The sequence below is a fragment of the Triplophysa rosa genome, linkage group LG9 (assembly GCF_024868665.1).
Source record: "Triplophysa rosa linkage group LG9, Trosa_1v2, whole genome shotgun sequence".
Classification (NCBI taxonomy): Eukaryota; Metazoa; Chordata; class Actinopteri; order Cypriniformes; family Nemacheilidae; genus Triplophysa; species Triplophysa rosa.
Window position 1 is genome coordinate 17,909,134 of NC_079898.1, and position 22,204 is coordinate 17,931,337.

Genomic DNA, 22,204 nt, shown 5'->3' on the forward strand with positions numbered 1-22,204 from the left:
GTCAAGATAAGATGAAGAATCACAAGGTGCTCTCTGACAAGATAAATGGCAGTTGACCCAAAGACACAAGGAGGTGAGAAGCCTTGTAGCATTGTTTTGCTGCTGCTCTAAAACATTTCCTGTGTTGCCTGAGAGACGAGACACCCTCGGGCCATTTTAGACATGGATATATCATCTATGAAAAGTTTGAGATAAGGGCAACTGAATGAGACTGGCAGTACCTGTAAATTGATAAAGTTCATCTCATCTATCACTTTCAAGCCTTAGTATAAAAATATAAAAATTTGATAAAAAAACATGTTTTGTTAATCTTTTGTATCAATAATTAAAATTATTAATCAGAATTATTACGATTTACAAGTCAGGGGTTCTTTATTTAAATTTAAGGTGGCAAACCACTATAACAGTAAAACACAAATGTATTTAGTGTAATGTATATTTATAATATAGTGTAATATTATCTCGAGACACTGATAATTTAAATGAAACAACAGAAACAAAATCATAAATGAAAACTAAATCAATTGTTCAATTGTTACGTTGATGCTTTCCGTAAAATTATAATGATTTTATTTATTTACTTTTTCTTAGATATGCCATTCAACTTATGAACAACTTGGACCTATAAACAACTATGGAAAAATAAAAATTCTGTCATCATTTACTCATCTTCGAGTTGTTCCAAATCAATGTCTTTGTTCTGATGAACACAGAGAAAGATATTTGGAAGAATGCTTGGAATCAAACAGTTCTTGGACCCCATTGACTACCATAGTAGGAAATATCTAAAAAAATTTGTTCTGTTGAACACAAAAGAAGATATTTTGAAGAATGTAGGACAGCAAACAGTTCTGGGGCACATTCGTCCAATAATCTTTCTCTGTGTTCAATCAATCAAACAAAGAAATTTATAGAGATTTGGAACAACAAGTGAGTAATTCATGACAGAATTTTCATTTTTGAGTGAACTATCCCTTTAAAACATATGCAAAATGCATTTAAGTCACATTTAACATTCAGACGTGTGGCTTCAGAAAAAAAAACTGTAATTCTTTTCATTGCATCTCACTCTTCTTATTTCGTCTCGGTGACAAAAACAACATCGCTCCTCTAAAATCCAAAGGAGAAATATGTATACGCAGAGTTACTCAACTGCATGAACGCATGCCCAATTCTGCTACAATAATCTGTGAGCCGCGCAAATGATCAAACTTGATGACAGGCTCAGTCTGAGGAAGAGACAGAGCCTACAAAAGGAAATGTGACAGGCTCTTCTACAACAGATGTTTCTACCGAGGGGAGTCTACTCTCCACTGAGCAGTCTCACACATGAGAGACACCCAAAAGCTCTGGAAACCGTCCTAAAAATGTATGTTCACACTGGTAAAAACTCTACCCCCAGCCCCCCATACGGGCGACCCACCACTAAATATTCCAGTCAGAAACGCAGAGGGGTGTTAAAACAAGCAGCAAAGTACCGGTGCCAAAGTTTTACAAAGGGCTAGAAAGGAACCATTGTTAGATCAAAACAAAAGATGAAAACGAAAAAATAGCAATTTTAAGTCTTACCACACAGAGCGTTTGCCTCTATTGATCCATAATCCGGAGAAGAGACGCGTTATTGACTGAAAACAAAACACATTAGAAAGGCCATTTGTCAGAAATGTTGCTCTTCAGATCTATCACGAAAAGAAAAATTTTCCCACTGTAAACGATAACACACGTCTGTTCTTCATTTCCAACAGATCAATGTTAATATGCAGGGGGTCCTGAAGATGGATTGCGGACACCCTTTAACCAGTTAAGTGCTGGGGTCATGGCACACATAGGCCTGATAAGCGATATGAGCCCGAAACAAGGTCTTTATTTTATATGAAGCACTTCATATATCATACTACAGCTTTCTGGGCGGCTTTGTCGTATATCTGTCATATACAGACAATGTGACATACATGTATACAGTATACTCTATACAAGATTTACAGACGCGAAGTTCATAGGACAAGCTGACCTTTCAAATTAATTTTTGATATATTTATATACACTCGATTTATTGTTTTACTGGGACACGATTGACTTACATCCACTTAAAGTCACCATAACACCAATTCTTTCAAATTAATTAAAAAATACCTAAGAAATGTGTTCTATTTGTTTACTTTTGAATGACAGTTGAAGTTGTTTTCAGATGGTTCGATAAATTGCAACTAATGCAATATAATTCATGGCATACATGACTTAAAGGGAAAGTTTACCCAAAAATAAAAATTCTTTCATCATTTACTCACACTCAAATTACGCCAAAACTTGTATGACTCTTCTTCTGCAAAACACAAAAGATATTATTTTAAAGAATGTTGGTAACCAAACAACATTAGACCCCATTGACATCCATTATATGGACACAAATCCACTGACACATTTCTCAAAATATCTTCTTTTGTGTTACACAGAAGAAACAGAATTTTTATTTTTGGGTAACTTATCCCTTGAAGCATTTAAATGCTTTTTGGTAGCACTGTGTGTATGTGCACTTACAAAATATATTTCTCAAGATCAGTATATGCAGATGTTTCCGTTATATTTGAGCTATTTAAGCAGACTCATCTAAATCAGACTACATTAAAATACTGCATTATGCCGCCTGTTCACGGCGGGTCTTAGAGAGCAGTGGCCAGTCTGGTGCCTATTTCCTTGAGACAGGATCTAAGCAGGAGCCAGACGGGAAGGCAAGCATTGCCTTGCAGGAGGCCGGATAAGCCAGCTCTGATGGCTTGATACAGCTCCAGACCCCCAAGCCTGATACCCTTGCCACAGAAGCAGGTCTAAATAACGTTTGTCATGCCTGCAGCACGCATGCTACTGTGTGACATTGGGTTTCCTGCTACAAGTCTTTCATATTGTATTCAAGGACAAAGATAAAGCGTGTCCGGATCACAACCTGCCAGGATACACATGTACTACTGCTAATTCAAAGTTCAGTAGTGAGGATGGTAAATGATATATTAAATTTAACAAACGTTATATAACTAGTGTTAATCTAAAATATGCATATTGTCTCATATACCAGAATTAAGAAACTATTTGTTTGAGCAATTACATTTTTTACATATTGTACAGAACAGATCAAGAAACTGCATGTGTTTTACAAATACATCAACTTAACAAAAATCGAGGCTAAACCTAACATTCTGTTCCCTTCACATAAGTGATGGTGAACTTTAAAGCACCTTAACAGTTTGGCTGTGTGATTAAATTCTATTCATTAATCTCACCATTTGAGGGTTAGAGGACAAATTGTGAAAAGATAGAAAAACCTCATTAATAATACTCGGTGGCTTCAATTACACAATAGATTTGTTCCATATTTTTATCAATATCTGTGAGATGAAAACAAAAATCAGTTGATTTGATTTTGGCACTTGGGTAATTCAATTCAAAATCATCTAATATAGAATATAATAAAACACATTCACTTCAAAGTATAATAAAGTTAATAAAAAATGTGAAACCGCTGTACCTGAACTGTGAATCAAACATTAATAAAATAATTAGAGATGTGTTCCGACAGACAGCTCCTGGTATTATTGTCTAAAGTTGAGGAAAAGGTAATTAATTTGGCAGTAAATTTATTCGCACTGTGTTTGGCACCTCTAACGAAGGAGAGGAAATTGCAAAAGCGGAGATCAAGTCTTCTTCCATTGTGTCTGATCAATTGGAAATCTTTCTCTTTTAACACAATATGCACATTGTGTATCGCGGTCTTCCACTGCTGAATGACATGCTTGAGCATACCAGTAACTATGAGTGAAATCTCATTAATTACTTTTTAATATTTTAAATGCAAAATGTTTTAAATGTGGTTATTTCCTTATAAAAGACATTGAAAAAATAAATTAAACTAGAAGTAATTGTGTATTTATTCTTAGGAAGGCACCGAAACCAGATTTATTGTAATGTTAATGGATTTCTACTGAATAAAATAGTAACTTAAAAAATAATACTAGTCATGTTATCAAACATCCTATAAACTATAACATAAAAGTCTGGCTTCAAAGTTTTAATAATGCTAACTGCAGTCAAAATGAACACCGCATTGAAGACTTCTTTTATGATAAAAGGATATTTACAGCATACAGAATAGAGAGAAATTTACCAGAAACTTTAGATATCCAACGTATAACACACATTTGTATGATACAGCTGTAGGCTGTTAATTTCACATCTGGTTTCCGAGTGCCCAGAGCAACAACGGTGTGTGTTTAACAAACACTAGGGATGGTAATATAGTGTCACAACATATGTACTGTATGTGCATTGTGTTGCATTTAGTATGTTAAAGCTCAGCACAGTTAAGGGATGTGCTTGATGAGACAATGGTCTCTGCTGTTTCAGTGTCTCTGTGGCCCACCTTAAGCACAAGGGTTTTGACACAATGGCAGATGGGCCACATCGTGCCTTCAACTGGAAAATAGTTCTCTTGTGTCAGTAACAACAAAAAAAAGAAAATAAACAGCAAGACTAGTGACTAAAACAACTATAATATTGCCCCGGGCAGCAAAAATCAACTAACAACCTGTACTTATGTTACAACGTGAAAAGCTTTGCATAGCCATGCCATGCAACCCTACATACATCCATTTACATTTGTAAAGAAAATGGATTAAAATAATATATATGAAAAAAATAAATGATTTGCTTTTTAAATTGTTGGATAATTGTAGTTACTGATAAATAAATGTTATTTTAGCAAAAAGAAATAAACAGGAAATAAACATGAGCCTTGATCATTTTCTGTAAACGTCATAAAAACTGCGTGTGTTTTCGTAGCCATACATCATCATGGGTCACCGTTTCCTTTTTCGTAAGTGCATCAATGTTTCTGTTTACAAGCAGCACTGCAACGATGAAACGTGTAACATGACTCAATGCCACCACCTAGTGCTCACAACGTGACGACCACAGCGACCATTCAAATAGTCAAATATGGCCAACCGCGACAACAAATCTTTAAGCGTCACTTAATAATTACATATAATATACAGAGAATATTTCGAAAACAAAGTGAACGTCTTGAATTCTAAATCTTACAAAAATGTTATGTTGTGTGGCCCTAATAACATAATATTGCAAAAGGATAAATACAAGGGCTATATCTCAGTAACTATATGTGAGTCAAAAATCGAAAAGATAAAAATACTTATTTGCTGTTCTGTAAATGCTGTATTTTCTGTATTGTTGTGCAATACTGCCATATTTATTTCTTTTTTAAATTTAGCTAAAAATAGTGTCGGCCCACCTATTCAATCCACCTGCTATAGATCCTACAGGCTACAGCTCATTCTCAGTGTAAGAATTTAGACCAAGTGGAACAATATGCCTTGATACTTATGATCTCTCTAAAGGTCAACAGGAAAATGATCCTTCTATTTAATTTGTTAAAAACAATATAGCATGTGCTATAGAAATACCATAAACATTCAAATTGGCCTCAATGTGAAACTTGACTGAAGCCATACAGGCTTACCCTAACCCAGTAATCATACTGCTATAGACAGTCCTGAACGAGCTCTAATTTACCTGCAATAATAAAATCCTCATACCGTGTAGCCTTTTTTGAAGTAAAAATCAACAATTATTAACAATATATTTATATTGCATATGTATAAAAGGTTACAGCTATTAACCATAAAGGTAAGCCTTACTTTTGTCAACCTAATAAGAGACTTGTTAATGAAGTCTAAAAGAACATACAGTGTATGTACCTAAATATAGGAAATGACTATGGGTACCATTCATGCATTCAATTTGTAAAACAATTCCACATGCCACTGACCCAAGAGGGTTAAATAAAGTCCAGCCAGGATGAGAAGTCTTTCTCCTCTACTCATTATCAGCCTCATGTACTGCATTTCCCGCACTAACTAATGAAACAGTGCAGCCGGATAAAACACACAGGCATAATGAAGCATTAATTATGCAGCGCTAAACATCTATGAAACCAATTTGTAATCAGGAGGCGTGACAGCATACACTTGTGTAATAACACTGAACCACCAGAAACCACTAGAGCACTATTCAGCCCTTGTATGTGGTCTAACAAATGATGATGTATGTGGGGCATTATAAAAGATCAACAAAACACCACAGACAGTAGCCTACTCACTACTGCCTATCAATACAATGTTCGATGCTAGCCTCTGTTCATACGCAACATATGTCACACAATAACAATCACAAAGCACATTTCATTTCAGTTACACAACACCACGTTGCCCATCAGCAACTAAACTCATTTGCAATAGTTTTTCTGTGAGACACCTTGATAGTGTCAAGATATGGTGCATTAAACAGTAGAAAAGCGCACAAACAGCATAATATGTGTTTGTGAAGAACTGTTACGGCAATCACAACAATGACACGAGGGTGTGTTTACATTAAAGCGGATATGACGTCAATGGTTTTAAACCTCTGCGACCGCGCGCAGGGTTAATGAATTAGCTAAACATTTTAAGATTGGTTGTCACCTTACTAGTTTAAGACATATATTTTAGCCCTCGATTTTCTCTGTGTTCTTTCAGGCTTGCGATTTTATCTGAAAGGTAAGACGATCATCTAAAGGCCTGTGCGCAGGTTATGGGTGCTAGTAGTTAGCCATCAGCAGCTACCACCCTGAGCAACAGTAAACAACCCGTCATATCGGTATCAGATAACGTTACATTTATTTAACAGTAGGAAAATGCATGTTTTGGCGAACGTTTTTTTTTATAATGATCATGACATTGAATATTTAGTGGCGTTCACAAAGCCTGCTAGCTGAACCAGTTGTGCAGATCGCGTGCATTATTTGGTACCGTTATGCAAGCGTTTAAAGTATTTGTTGTTTTCGCACACGTGTGTAAAAAAGATGAGCTAAATGCGCATCAATTCGGTGCTGATTTTGCATACAGTGAAGTGCATTAAAGACTCGGCTATTTAGACGATGTTTATAAAAGTTCAAGCGGCCTTGCGTGCAAACATTATGAATTAGGAGATTGTAACTTTTGCAGGATTTGCTAATGATGAAAGTCAACGTTTTGCTGAGTCGTATATTTAATCTTCTAAATCCCTTCTTTTTTGTTGTTTGTTTAAATACTAAAATAAACAGTTATTATCTAATGTTTTCATCGGTGTCTTTTTTTCTATGCCAAATGCGTTACCTTACATTTCTGCTTTGTAGCAAAACTGAAATGGGCTCCTAAACAAGTTGTCGTTTGCTTCTTTGTTGACCTTCTGTCTTTTTAGACTGATTTCTGATAAGATGGACATCCAGATCAATCACCAAATCATTCAAGACGCACTTTACATGTTCATTCAGTCCTATATACCTCAAGCAGACCTCAGGTAAGCGTGTGTCAATTCACCGCGTTTAAATAAAGTTTTAATGTTCTGTGCAAATCTTTAAATCGAGTTCTCTTTTTTTTCTATCGATAGTTCTCTAGATGATGTGATTTTGTCGTACATCACTGGGGTGCTAGAAGATTTGGGATCCCAAGAAAGTGTGGAGGAAAACTTTGATGTGGAGGTGTTTGTTGAAATGCTGGAAGCCTACATTCCTGGTTTTTCTGATATTGACAGGTAGCCTACCTGTTGCTGTTGTGTTGTATCACAGTTTAATCCTATTAAAATTACACAACTGGGTCATTCTGTGTCAACTCAACCAGAGGTCCCGGCTCGATTTTTTTTCTATTTTTACAGAAGCAAGACCAACATCTGGAGTGATGTTAAAAAAAAATGAAATGCCACGATTCATAGTTATTAATTAATCAATTAATTTGTAGAGGGAGGTAAAATGTCAATTTTCACCTGAAATTTGGAGCCATATTATTGGGTAAAAATGAGATGAGAAATATGCAAGCGTCATAATTTTATTTTTACACAGAGATCGGTATATATATTAGTAAATCTGTTAATTTTAGCAATCCTTGATGCATTTTGTGCCAATAATAAAAGCTCAAACATGAAGAAAGGGCACTTTTGTGTTCTTTTTACAAAATGTGCATGCCTGTAACTCCAGAACTGTTAGAGATACCTTAATGTCCTTTTATATTCTTGTAACTGACCCACTTCTCTTTTGGGAAATACATTTTTAAAGCCCTATAAGCTTCAGTCCTAGAGAAATGAGGATCTCGATGTGGCTTCATGAGAAAACTGTTAAAATGGACACATTTTCAGTCATCAAAAACTAATTGTGGGTCATTTTTAAAAAATCTGTCACTTTATTTCTTTTAAAGAAGAACTGCCCTGAAAACTTTTTCAGGGCCACTATGGACACACATTGAACAAAAACCATATTGATCTTGCTGGGCCATTCTACAGAATTCGTGCAAACTGCTGTCCCACATAAAAAACAACACATTTAAAAAGTATTCAAATCTTAGTTGTTTACTAAGATCCTTCTATCATCTATTGCAACCCACAATAATATTTATAATATCAGAAAGCTTATCAGATGTACATTTTCAACACATTTGACATGTATGCACACTTTCATCAGGTTTCGAGCATTTGCTCAGTTTGTTATAATCTTCAAAATGAATTACATTTTGAAGATTATAACAAACTGAGCAATTCCTCACATCATCTGTGCTCGGGCCATAATTAACAACATCCCTAAAATTTCCCTATAACTGAAAGAAATATAGAATCTTCTAAATAAACTATTCAGAGCAACTTAATGTGCCTTAACCTGATATTTTTTAAGTAACTCAGTGCCAAAAGGACACTGAAATGGTTATGTTTAGTGCAGTTGTTTTAATAGAAGGAAAAAATATACAGTTCTAGTTTCAACATTATTTGTTCTTCAGACATTCCTCTTTAAAAGAAATTAAGTGAGAGATTTTTTTTAAATGACCCACATTTAGTTTTTGATGACTGAAAATGTGTCCATTTTAACAGTTTTCTCATGAAGCCACATTGAGATCCTCATTTATCTAGGACTAAAGCTTATAGGGCTTTAAAAAAGTATTTCCCAAAAGACAAGTTGGTCAATTACAAGAATATAAAAAGACATTAAAGAACACAAAAAGTGCTTCATTTTTTAGCTTTCACCATTGGCATAAAATGCATCAAGGATTGCTAAAATTAACATATTTACTAATATATATATACTGATCTCTGAGTAAAAATAAAATTATGATGCTGGCATATTTATCATCTCATTTTGTACCCCCTCGAATATGGCTCCGAATTTCAGGTGAAAATTGACATTTTTACCTCCCTCTACAAATTAATTAATTGATTACTTAATAACTATTAATCTGTGGCATTTCATAATTTTTTTAACGTCACTCCAGATTTTGGTCTTGCTTCTTTAAAAAAATTGAGCCGGAGAAATATAAAAAATTTGGTTGATCTGACACTGAATGACCCAACTAAAAGTGTTATAATTACAATAATTCTGTACATGGAGAATCTTTGTAGTGTTTTGAAAAAGTAAATTTTGCTCATTGATGAGCCACTCTTGCTTTCAGTGTTAAAGTTTGCGAGATGATGTTTAATCTGGCATCCAAATTGGCTTCGGCACGGGATGCAGGTAATTGTTACCTCTCATAACAAATACTGTCTTTTTAGATATTGTCATGGAAACATTGTGATTGGATTGGTTTACAAAATTGTGATGTTTTTTTCTTTGCATTTTACATTAAGAATCTGAGGAGGTTAAAACAGAAGAGAATACATTTCCTTTGTCAGAAAGATCGGCCATTATCCAGGAACACTCAAGAGAAAAGATCCACAGCCTCCCATCACAAGCAGAGGGAGCCACAGCACCAGAGGTACTTTTTAAGCAATGTTCTTATCTAGACATTTATATTAAACTGTCACGGATTTCACTGAATCATACTTAGAGATCAAACTTATACAAATGGATGTCTGTTTGGGGATGTTTTCAGGCGACTAAATCTGTTTGGGATAACCAGGAGCAGCATCTTCTTGAGATGTTTCCCAAATGTAGTGTGACTGAGGCCAGAAGTGCGTTGTCCATTGCTAAAGGAGTTATGGAAGAAGCTGTTCGCCTTATTATTGAGGGAGATGTCCAGCTTAAGTGTCCTCCCTCTCTCGACGTGAGTTCACATAAAAAAAGTTATAATCACAAGATATGTTTTATCTACCTGTTACAGTATGAGGAGGATATGTTGTAGTTTGTGTGTAAATGCCTTTTTAAATGTTACATTTTCAGGGAAACCAAGGGAAGGCTGTATCAGCTGAAGTTGATCAGAAACTTAAAGCAAGCATTTTAGAAAAGTGAGCTTTATTAAAACTGCCTTTATTCCTTTTATACTGTTTCACAAACATATTTCAGATATCACAATTGTTATATCAAATGCAAAAAATGTTTTCTACGTTTTCAAACTCCTACAGGTACATGCTGGTTGACAGTGAAGAAGATAAAAAAGTACACAGACCAGTCACTCCAAAGGATGTGAGTCTTTTGTTTAATTTTCTAAAGCAGTTTTTATTGAGTTTCAATATATATGATTTAAAATGGTTTAATCTTTGTTGGCCATGCAATCGTGAAGAAATAAATGATTTCCATTGCTTATCATATATAAAATACACTGCCCGTCCAAAAAAGTCACCACCTGGATTTAACTAAGCAAATAGGTAAGAGCCTCCCATTGGATTGGAGGTCTAGGTTCAGCAACGTTATGTGCCCAAAGAATGAGGTCAGCTGACTTACCTGAATATACTGAATGACCAGGTTATTCCATCAATGGGTTCTTTCTTCCCTGATGGCACGGGGATATTCCAAGATGACACTGCCAGGATTCATCAGGCTCAAATTCTGAAAGAGTGGTTCAGGGAGCATGAGACATCATTTTCACACATGGATTGGCCACCACAGAGTACAGACCTTAACCCCATTGAGAATCTTTGGGATGTGCTAGAGAAGACCTTGCGCAGCGGTTGGACTTTCCCATCATCAATACGATCTTGGCAAAAAATTAATGCAACTGGATGGGAAAAAAAGGAGCTTATCGAAACGATGCCACAGTGAATGCGTGCCGTAACCAAAGCTAAAGGCGGTCCAACGAAATATTAGTGTGTTACTTTTTTTTGGACGGGCAGTGTATATTAGGTGGGTATATATATTTATATTTACTTATTTTTCCTCTGTCTGTTTGGTTATCTGCAGGCCCCTAAGAAACTGGTGCGCTACCATGGAAGTCAAGTGGTCACCACAAAAGGGGAACGCTACCATCTAGTCAAGAAAGAAGGAACTGACGATATGAAGAAGACCTACGTCAGTCTCAAACCAGCACGCAAATATCGTTTTCATTGATGATAAGCATCTTGTTGATGGACCATTCAGATGATCTTTTAGTAAATCCTTTTGTCTTTACCTATGACTGGAAACAACTGGTTTGGTTTTTATTTAATTGTACCTTGTTCAAAATGCGTGTTCATTTATTTAAGTGGTGCTCGAGTTTTTGTTTACTTGAGAGTTTGATGGATTGGAATTGATTTTGCTGTGTATTGTGTATAACTCCAGCAGGTTGTGGGTTACTGTATTTTTTTACTAAAAACATTGCAATATACTTAAAGTGAAAGTTTAACTAAAAAATAAAAATCACATAATTTATTTACCCCCATGTTGTTCAAAATCTGTATATGACTATCTTCAGTCAAACACAGAAGAAGGTATTTGCAGAAATGTTTCAGTGGTTTTGTGTTGTGCAGAAGAAAGTCATACTGGTTTGGAATGACATGGGGGTGAGTAAGAGATGAAGGATTTTTAATTTTAGGTGAACTATCCCTTTAAGAACACTGGAGTATTTATATTTGACTGTTTTCTTTAAATCAAACCTTGTTTGAAAAAGTATCATTACAGTCAGTGAAACATGAAGCTAAGTGGTTGTTTTGTTCTAAAATCAACTAATTTAGCACATTTTCAGTGGCAGGAAAACAGATGAACATCAGTATTTATATTTTGCATCCTATCTTTATTTTCATATGCAGAAATAAAACACTCCATATATGTTCCTACCGAGATTATTGACTAGCAGGGTCTGTGACGGGGTTTCTGTTGAAGTTCATAAACAACACTTGACAAATGTGCATAGATCAAACGGCATATTTAATTTCTCGGCTGGCTATGCAGTTTTAGAAAAGGATGTGGTTTGTGTTCACGAACAGCTGTAGAGTCATATCCATATTACACTGGTATTTTATGCAGATAGTTTGTGCTTGGTGTACTCTGTTTACTTGTTGACCATGTGGTGTATTGCATAGAGACTCAGTTTCAGCTGTCAACATTACCAGTCACTTCCAGTACCACCATGACCCTGAAACTAATGTGCAGTGATTAAATTCAAATATATTCACATTATTTTTGAAGGACTGATTCATGTTTCTAAAAGTAACCAGTAAAGTTTTAATGTTTTAAGAATACTTTGTCTCCACAGTTTTGTCTCTTCTGACATTAATAGTTTTCAAAATAGTTTTGTTGTGGATAATTCATTTTAAAGTTAAAGGGATGCTCCACCTAAAAAGGATTCTGTCATATTTACTCACCCTCAAGTTGTTCCAAATCTGTATTAATATCGTTGTTCTGATGAACACAGAGAAAGCAACTGACATTTCTGGGACATATCATTGACTACCATTGTAATTTTTCCTACTACGTAGTCAATGATGTCCCAGAAATGTCAGTTGCTAACATTTTTCCAAATATCTTTGTGTTCAACAGAACAAATACAATTTTACAGGTTTGGAACTAGTAAAGGGTTAGGGTAAGTAAATGATGACAGAATTTTCATTTTGGGGTAAACCATACCTTTAAGGAATATATTTATTCCATAAAGGAATAAATATATTAAATAAGCCTAAACATGAAGTGTATGACACAAATGTATGATTTTTTTATTTAAGACTACAAGCAGATTCTTTCAGAACAATTGTAACTCAAAGGCCCCTCAGAAATCAGTGCAGATAAGTACAGAGATCATGCAGAAAGTTTTTGAAACAATCGGTTTGTTTTCCTAACATTTTACACCAGTAAGCTCCAGTACATTACTCCTGTGGTAATTCTTTAAAGACAAAATATAAATTACTTTTTTATCAAATTAAAATTTGTATACCCAACAACACAATCATTCCCAGAATGTCCTGTGCTACGGTTTATTTATTTCACCTTAGTTTATCCAGTAATATGACTTTGTAGATGGCTACAATCATGATAAACAACACTGGAACACTTTGACATTGTCAAAATCAAATGTGAAGATGTTACAAATAATGTAAAGGCTGTTTTGTTTAACTGACCTCAACTGATACTGAAGCCAACCACACTAACACAGGTAAGATCACAACATGTACAGAGGACGATTTTGGCACAATGCGTGTCAAATACCAGCGTGTTGCTTGTTTTGTTTCCCTGAACATAAGTAATAAAACTTTCAGCTTTATAGCACACAGAAATTCTCTCCTAAAAAGACAAGAATTTTTAATAAAATCAGAATTTTACAAGTTCAAATCAAAATAAATGTAATTACAAGTAACATTTGATAGAGACAGTTGGCAAATGAGGTTTGTTCTGAATTAAAATCCTGACTGAAATTGTACCATGTACATGAAAACCAAGAAACTGAAGCAAAAAAGAAAAGAAAGACAAAAATCATCACAAATGCATTTACAAATGCAAAATTTAATACAGTGAGATTCAGGTACTAAAGGATCAGAAAATTCCTTCTGTTTTAAAAACATAGTTTGGCTGTCCGTTGCATTCTGCATTACCTCTGTCCTAACAGAAACATTAACTTAAAAAAAAGCAAGCACCGTCATTACGGTTTCTAAAAAAAAAAAGATAGCATCGACAGTTGCTATCTTGCTATCTAAACTGTTCAATGGAACAACTGTAGGTTTCAAGTTGTAAATGAACCTCCTTGGTGGATATGCTCGAGGCACTCTGCCAATTTCATCTCGCCGACTCAGAACCACAGGAGCTTAATCATGTTATATGGCACCTTCTTCTTCCCAACATGGGACAAAAACTGACAACAGGCGCTCTGGGTGGTGTCAAAAGGACTTTACAGGTTCTGCTAATGCTTTAGACTATTAGTATGTAATGCTTCACACAAATGGATAAGGGGTCTTATAAAGGAGAGATCAAATAAAGACGTCTCACTAGTGGTAATCTCCTTACACCAACACAGAACTAATGATAACGGGCCCAGTAAATAAAAGCAGACAAAAGGCAGACTGTCATTATAACAGCCAAAATACTGCATTTCAACAGTCTGAATATACACACACAAGCATATGTACTTGTATCCACACATACATATAAACAGACCGTTCTAGCAGCAGACTAAAGAGGTTCAGCTCAGGCCATTAACTCAGCCCATGATCATATCTGCCCTTGATCATCATGTTCAGCAATGGACCAACCTGTCGAAAAAAGAGAATAAACAAGATAAAATGTACTGCCATTATTCTGGTTCAATCTTAATAACAAATTTGAAACAACTGCAAATGTCGAATTAAAGCTACAGTTTGTAAAACCGCCGCTAGAGGGCACACGAAACAAGCTAGTGGCTTGCTAGACGCTAGACACTACTTACGCATTTGTCCACGACAATGTTGTCATGCGGTTTCTATGTCAGTAAAGGCGGTAACAAAGGGTAACGTGGATATGACGCCATTGACAGGCGACTGCACAGACCCGTGTCACTGTTTAGAATGGCGATTTTCTCACGATTTACAAGTAGATGGAAACATTTGAGATATTGTAAGTACTCAGCTGAACAAAGTATATAACACTGGCCTAGTGGTTTTTGGATATTTTACTGCAAAATTGTTACAAACTGTACCTTTAAGAAATACTATGGTAGAAATAGTCAAAAGGTGAAAAAAGATCGTTTTTGCTTTAGTCCCAGTCAAATATAGGCACACACAATTTAACTCAGGTTTAAAGCAGGTTAGCCACAAATATACTTGTAATTAGGTTATTGTCAAGGTCAAAATACACAGGGAATTCCTTAATGCATTATTCATATCTAGTGACTAAAAAAAGAAAAGAATTTGATTGACTGTTCCATTTCTCTGTACCTCATGCGGGTCCCCCAAGGCCTCTCCCAACATCTTCTCTATGTTCCTCATAATGGCCACCTTCTGATGAGCTTTCAATGGGTACTCTATCCTCTTTGGAGTCGGTGCACCCTGGAAATATTTTGTGCAGTATTAGTTGAAGATTCTCAACGCACACAGACACACAAAGTATGATTGAGATGAAAAAACATACCTTGTACCAGAAGTTCACTGTGATGGTTACTCCTCCATTTAACAGGGACTCTATGTGATGCCACCTTGAAGAGTAAAAATGTAAACACATATCTTGTTAAGCTTTAGTGATATTTAAACATCTAGAAATTACTATTAATAAAACCCTACAGCACAATCACTTGAAAATTTAGGTACAGCTGAAACAAGCACTCTAATTCAAACAGAGGCCTTACAACAGGAGGGAAGATGTTCGCTCTCAGACAGGCATTGGGAAATATTATGGACTGTAGAATTACACAGCTGGTTGGCATCATTTTGCCCTCCAGTGACTAGGAGAAGCAAGGAGTTGGAAGAGGAAACAGACATGGCTGAGTCACTCTCACAGGCTTGAAACTAAGTCAGCAGTCCATATAGACATAGAGGCAGAGGCATGATAAATGAAGCACTCAACTGAAAAGTGGCCAACACCAGCTGGGTCACTTCAGTTCTATTTGAATGATTTTCAACACTATATCAAATACTTCCCAATTATATATGTTTAAAGAATTCTGTAAAAGTAAACCTCAACTTCACCTATATATGGCTTAGCGTTATTTTTCATGTATAGTAGTGAAAGCTTGTTAACATAAAAAAAAACGTTGTGATCTAAGAATATTAAACAAGCAACTCTTACCAATACATTGGGATGTATAGAACATCACCTGGTCCCAAAACTGCCTCATATCCAATGGCATTTTTGAAATTAGGAAACTTGTCATAATCAGGATTTTCAAAATCAACCTATAGCAAAAAAATGCTCAAAATTATTAAAGTCCCAGTGAAATTAAACATTTTAATTCTTATTTTTCCATGAAATATTGCAGATGTTTATAGTAAATAGCTTATCAATGTGAGTCATTTTCTTTTTAAAATTCATGTACCCTCATAATCTTCGGTTAAAATCTGAAAATGCACTTCCGCCCTGAAATGACGATCCATCTCAAATGACGTAAATAAGACGGCTTGGGCGGAGCATCCGTTAACCCTTCCCCTTCAACTGTCAGTCTGCTGCTAGTTTCATTTCAAAATGCAACAGCTGTTTTTATACATCCAATCAATTCGCAGTAAAAAGTGCAAGCCACGCCCACTAATAACGATCGCAACTTCCGGTTCACGGGGGATATCACAAAGTCTAAAAACATATGACTTGCAAAAAAACAGACCAGTGGTTCTCAAATGTTTCGGGACACAAAACACCTAAGAACATGTTGGACTTTTCAAATATGTGGTGACAACACATTCCCCTTGATCTTCTGACATTATTAGTAACACGATCATTATGCTCAAAACTAAGCGCAAAGCATCTCAGCACTCACAGACCAAGACACATACAGTATCTTCACTTTTTGGTAATCAATTAATTCAACATAAATAAAATTGTGAGTTGCACTCTGACCAGCGTGGCCAAACCACAGCTAAATAACTTTGAAAATTAATATTTCTGCCAAATTTACACTCATGCAAATTGGAGTAGAATTTCAACATTTTTACCTAGTCTATGCAAAACTTTATTTTATGTTTGCAACATGATTTAAATGTTTGCTAATCTTATACTGCACACGCAAATGCTATGTACATCTTTTAGAAACTAATAATAATAAAACTGCATAAAAACATATTTTGCAACATGCACTCCCAAAGTGGAACACAGACGATGGACCTAAGACACCTTACATTAACATTGCAAACACAACCAGTATAATAAACCAATAAAAATGATGATTGCAAATTTCCAATGTCATTCTAAGAACCACTGGTCTAGGCTGCTATCAAATATATAATACCTGACTCTGTCTGTCACATGGATGATGAACAGGGTATGGATAGAGGCAGTCGAACTGATCAGGAGGAAAGAGGATGCACCTCTTATATCCTTTAATTTGTGCAAAGAAATTCTGTTGCTCATCATAGTGTGCCGGTGTCACGTTGCCTTTTGGCATTTTGAGAGGATAAACAAACACAAAAAAATTAGATGACAGTCACTGCACTGCTGATTTATTAGCTTAAAAACAAAGACAGGCAGTAAGAACAAACAGAGAATTCTCAAAAGGCAAATTTTACTCAAAACTCAAGAAAAATGTGGGCTTTTTAGTATTTGTTTTAACTATTTTAAATGAGAATGGTAATAATTTGGATCTGGAATAAAGTGCAGTAAAACTATACCTTCCATTCCGATGAGCAGCAGATTTGAGGTCAGAGGTCCCCAGTTTCGTTTAGCTTGCTGTTTGTTAATCCAGTTCCAATTGAATCCAAGGAAATCCACCACTATTTTTCGGCCTACAGTATCATTCAGAGTTTGCTGTAAGTACACACTGCAAATTAAACAATGGAGAAAGTCAATTCACCACATCAATATGTCAAATAGGGCTGTTAAAGGGATACTTCAGCCAAGAAACAAAATTTCCCTATGTTTTACTCACCCTCAAGGCATCCTAACTGAATATGACTTTCTTCTTGAAGAATCCGTTATCCCTCCTGTGCACGTGAACCAGAGGCTTCACCGTCATTTGCCGGAAAAACAAGCCTGGTTCATGCGTAGCCGAGGGATAACGGAAGTTAGACATTATCGTTAATAGCGTTGTCGATATGGATATTTCTCTTAAACAAACGCATTGATTCGCTTCAGAAGACATTTGTTAAGACCACGGTGCCATGTGGAGCAGTTCTTTGATCGATGGATGCACTTTTTGGAGCTTCAAAAAATTGCCCCCCATTCACTCCCATTCTACCGCTTGGAAGAAAAACGATACATGATATTATAACTCCCACTGCATTATTCTTCAAGAAGAAAACCATATTCAGTTAGGATGCCTTGAGGGTGAATAAAACATGATTGTGTTTAAATAATATATGTCTGTGTACTGTGCATATGAATGTTGTATTTATAAACACATATTATATATACAGTATTTAAGAAAATATTAAAATATAAAAATCAATAAAAGTTTGTATATAATTTAAATGTATATATAAATATGTGAATGCAAATATATGCATGTATGTGTACTTGTATGTGTTTATAACTACAAAATAAATATGCACAGTACACAGACATATATGTAAGCACTAGGGTTGCCAACAGAGAACGGCTTTATTGGGCATTTAGTTGTATTAAAATACTGTACAGTACTGTATGTAATCGTTCAGAGACTCAAATACTACGCGATTACGTCATGGATATGCTAATTAGCACTGCTGCACAGGTCACATTTTGTCAAAGTTGGCTACACTAGTAAGCACAAACTTTTATTCTGGATGCAATTAATCGTTAAACAGTCCTAATGTCATGTAGTGCTTTAGATCCCAACTCTATTCTCTCTGAAATTAACAAGATTATAGCTAACTGAATATTCTTGTTGCTTTTATTTACTCAGGTCAAAGGGCCAGAAACAAGATGACTGTAAATGATATAAGGGGTAGAGCCACCAAAGTGCTGTAGTAAAAGGTCAGAGATGTGGGCTGGACACCCGTTGGCTGAAGTAACTGCTTAGTCATGTAGCGGAGTCATTTCATTTTCTGGATTGGATTTCGTGCATATCAACACTTATTCAGAACATGACATATATATACTGTTTATGTCAATGAAAATAACTCAAAACCATACACAAATGGGACTTTTTTCATCACAAATAATTAAAAGATTATTTTTGTTTTGATGACAGGCTCAATATAAGTTACAATTAATTGCCTTTTTAGACAAATAAGGGCTACCACCACAGACTGCATTATTTTTTTTGTAAAGTCATTAAAAATATGAAACACCCATAATTCATAATAGGAACATACATGCAAAACATGACATACCTTTCTTTTCCACCTTGCTCTTCTGTTTGATGCATCTTGTCCACAAACTCTGAAAATTTCATTTCTAATCGACGAGACTTGGGCACAAAGTCCTCAAAGTTCACCATTTTCTTCTCGTCATAATACAAGAATTTGTGATTTTCTGCTATGTAAACAGAGAAGTCCCCATTGCCAATGTTCTCTTGCAAGTAGGGTATGTCCCATTTCAGAGCGGGGTATACCAAGCTCGTGTCTGTTAACACAACAGGCTCCTAAGAAAGAAAATAAAACACCTAAAATCTTGAAGTATTATCATATGCACAAAATAAGAAAACACTCTTGAAAACACCAGCTTAAATGAGTGTTAAACGCACTCCTTATTGTTTAACATGGTGTATATTTGGGCGGGCCATCTGCAGTTCATCATTCAGTACGCATAGTCGCCTTTAAGTTTACTGCATGTTTTCAAAGGCGAATATTTAAATTAAACATCAAACACTTATTTGCAGAAGCAGAAATGCACAATACTGCCTGAACCCTGTAGCGAACACGCCAAGGTTCTGCGTCAAATGTAACTTGCATAAAGTAATACAGATGCTTCACTATGAAAAAAATGAAAAGTGCTACGTGACTAGAAGAACGTACGCCGATCCAGCACGCGCGCGGCCATCCGCTGCAGCTACACCAATACAATAAACCCACCCACAGCATCACGCATGAATTTAAACTAAACATTTTAGTTAAAATATATATATATTGCACAACCCATTATGTAGTTAGACAACACCGCTGTTAGGAGTGTTTTTAAACAATGCATTTCGTTTCATTTATTTTATAAATACTATACGTCTAAGAGTCGGCAGGCATTGTTTACATCCATGATAACGTTACAGACGTCAAAACAGCACGAGCAACTCGCTTTCACTCGCTTTCTCGTTACAAACCAATTCCACTGTAAAGTCTTGCATCTTTAACTTTATATCATACTATATTTTATATGAGATATTGCAGATGAACTTTTATTTATTAATTTTGCGTTTTATTTATTTAGTAGTTTAGTGTACTTGCAAAGGGCCTGACATGTCCGCTGTTCTCAATATGCTCTTCTTACTATAAATCAAATATTTTTGATCTATAATCAAGTAAACGTATATGAATAAGTGTTACATTGCCCTAACTCTAGTACATTTGAGTTGTTTTATTGTCTCAGCAATAAATATATTAATATGCATTGCACCTTGCTGTCAAATTGGCAAACAGTTTTACCTTTTCATTTATACATAATTAATTTCTGCTTGAATTCAACATATCACATTGTCTGCTTCCCAATTTAACTGCTACAACTAAAGCCCATCCCATCAGTTACTTAATAACTATTGCTTCTAATAATAACTTTAGATCATAAGAACTGATGTTATGAATGGGCAATCATCTGGCAAGTACATGAGAACGTTTTAGCACCAGATTTATGATATAATGTTAACCCAGGGGGGTCTGATTGAGTTTGAGTTAGCCATCCCCTTTGCGAGTAATGCGAACACCTTGCATAAAATGAGTCCAACAGCAGCTCCTCCATCTGTCGCATTGTAATGCAACCCAGGATAAATCTGACAACTTACCTCGTTATTTATTAGCATCTCGGCGCATGGATCCATATGCGAAAGTCGTGGTATCTGTCTTGTTTGAAAAGTATACTGCCGTAGCTGCGAATCATTCCAACTTGGATCGCGTAGATCCGCAAAGGAGGCGGCAGCTCCATCGCTATCCACCGGGTCCGCTTCAGCCACGGTCGCGGCTGCCATGTCTTTCGCGTGCGCCAGAGGATTGTTTAGCGCGGAAACTACTACTTTACTATAGAATCGAGCGATTGCACATCACAGAGCTTAAAGAGAGCGATGCGCACCCTCACCTTTACATACACCACTGAACCACAAACAGAGTCAGCCTGGTGCATCGCGAAATTACAGGGGTGTGAATACAGAAATTATGGTTTGTTTTCACAGGACGTTAGACATTTCAAAATAAAAGTCTCTAACGTCATTCACGGTATTCTCGTCTAGAATTGTTGTTTATCCTAAACTCTCTTTTTTTAATGCGCGGGCGCTTTAAATTGAAATGGATTATGATTCAAAATGATATCAAAGTTGTATCCTTCATCAGATGGAACAATTGTTAAGGTTGTGGTGTAAACGTGGTATCGTTGTTTAAATGTAGAACAAATATTTAGAATTTTAACGTTTTTATTTATACTTTTCATCTGAACTTGCGGCAGCTAAAAATGTTTACATGCAGAACAAATAAATATAAAAAAACAAATGTAATATGGCGTTTATGCGTCTGAACCAAAAGCGAAATAAAACCCCAACTATTTTTTCGTGAAGGCCATTAGAGACACAAGAGGTTAATTTACAACATAAGTGTGATTTCTAAATAATGACCCTCAAATGGCTTTTTTTTAACTTGCTACTGTTGGCTACTCTCATTTTTCTCCCGAGTTTAAATTTTTGTTACGAATAGGCCACCACCAGAAGGCGCTGAAAACTCATCCAAAATATTCGCAGTGTCATGAACAAGTGGATTTGTTAGTGTCAGTAATAACTTCACCAGCAGATGGAACTATTGCACCTGGTTGACGCACTTGCAACCATCGTCATAGATATTTCTTTAGCCTTTTTTAGGAATTTTAGGAAATATGTATCAAATTACTAATCATTATAAATGATTCAGACTGTTTTAAATGCAAAAAGTATCTGATGATTTAAAGTGTGATTTTAGCATGTAACATTTCATCTGAAATCCACGTGAGCCAACTGTTGTACAAACTAGGGAATGTCAATTGGAGAAGATAAATAGTTCTTTCCCACCCACTGCTACTCTCACACCCATGCTGACCTTAGTCACCTCTTAGTGTTGTTCCCCCAGATGTCTTAAATCATAAATCCTATTAGTCAAGGTTTCTCAGAGGCATTAAATGTTATTTTCCCAATCTCTGTGGATTATGTCATCATTTCAGTCAGATGAGAGGTCTGAGGTACTTCACTGTGAATAGCCTACTGTAGATCTCCACAAACGAATACAAAAAAGTCTACATTTTTGTAAAATATCTTTTGTTAGTTAT

The 22,204-nt window shown here is 35.7% G+C and overlaps 2 protein-coding genes across 2 annotated transcripts; one reads left to right on the top strand and one right to left on the bottom strand.

The window, feature by feature from the left end:
• The first annotated feature begins 6,447 nt into the window (after positions 1–6,447).
• Positions 6,448–12,619, top strand: cuedc2 (CUE domain containing 2). The gene is made up of 9 exons (XM_057341414.1): positions 6,448–6,602; positions 7,285–7,383; positions 7,474–7,617; positions 9,513–9,574; positions 9,688–9,815; positions 9,933–10,103; positions 10,220–10,284; positions 10,402–10,462; positions 11,177–12,619. Exons 2-9 carry the CDS (start codon positions 7,301–7,303, stop codon positions 11,321–11,323), a joined length of 861 nt encoding a protein of 286 aa, XP_057197397.1. The 5' UTR covers positions 6,448–6,602; positions 7,285–7,300; the 3' UTR covers positions 11,324–12,619.
• A 528-nt stretch (positions 12,620–13,147) lies between these two features.
• Positions 13,148–21,071, bottom strand: hif1an (hypoxia inducible factor 1 subunit alpha inhibitor). Its single transcript, XM_057342900.1, has 8 exons — positions 20,706–21,071; positions 19,108–19,358; positions 17,467–17,615; positions 17,088–17,233; positions 15,938–16,044; positions 15,284–15,347; positions 15,091–15,201; positions 13,148–14,430 (listed from the first exon to the last, which is right to left on the bottom strand). The coding sequence occupies exons 1-8, from the start codon at positions 20,886–20,888 to the stop codon at positions 14,374–14,376; spliced, it is 1,068 nt and encodes a 355-aa protein (XP_057198883.1). The 5' UTR covers positions 20,889–21,071; the 3' UTR covers positions 13,148–14,373.
• Positions 21,072–22,204: the final 1,133 nt, after the last annotated feature.

Bases quoted from the DNA above. Each gene is read 5' to 3' on its own strand.
- cuedc2 (XM_057341414.1), top strand. From the start codon at position 7,301: ATGGACATCCAGATCAATCACCAAATCATTCAAGACGCACTTTACATG. The intron at 9,816-9,932 runs GTACTTTTTAAG...GGATGTTTTCAG, and splicing joins AGGGAGCCACAGCACCAGAG to GCGACTAAATCTGTTTGGGA. The intron at 10,285-10,401 runs GTGAGCTTTATT...AAACTCCTACAG, and splicing joins AAAGCAAGCATTTTAGAAAA to GTACATGCTGGTTGACAGTG.
- hif1an (XM_057342900.1), bottom strand. From the start codon at position 20,888: ATGGCAGCCGCGACCGTGGCTGAAGCGGACCCGGTGGATAGCGATGGA. The intron at 19,359-20,705 runs GTAAGTTGTCAG...TTTCTTTCTTAG, and splicing joins AGATGCTAATAAATAACGAG to GAGCCTGTTGTGTTAACAGA. The intron at 16,045-17,087 runs GTATTATATATT...TTTTTGCTATAG, and splicing joins CATGTGACAGACAGAGTCAG to GTTGATTTTGAAAATCCTGA.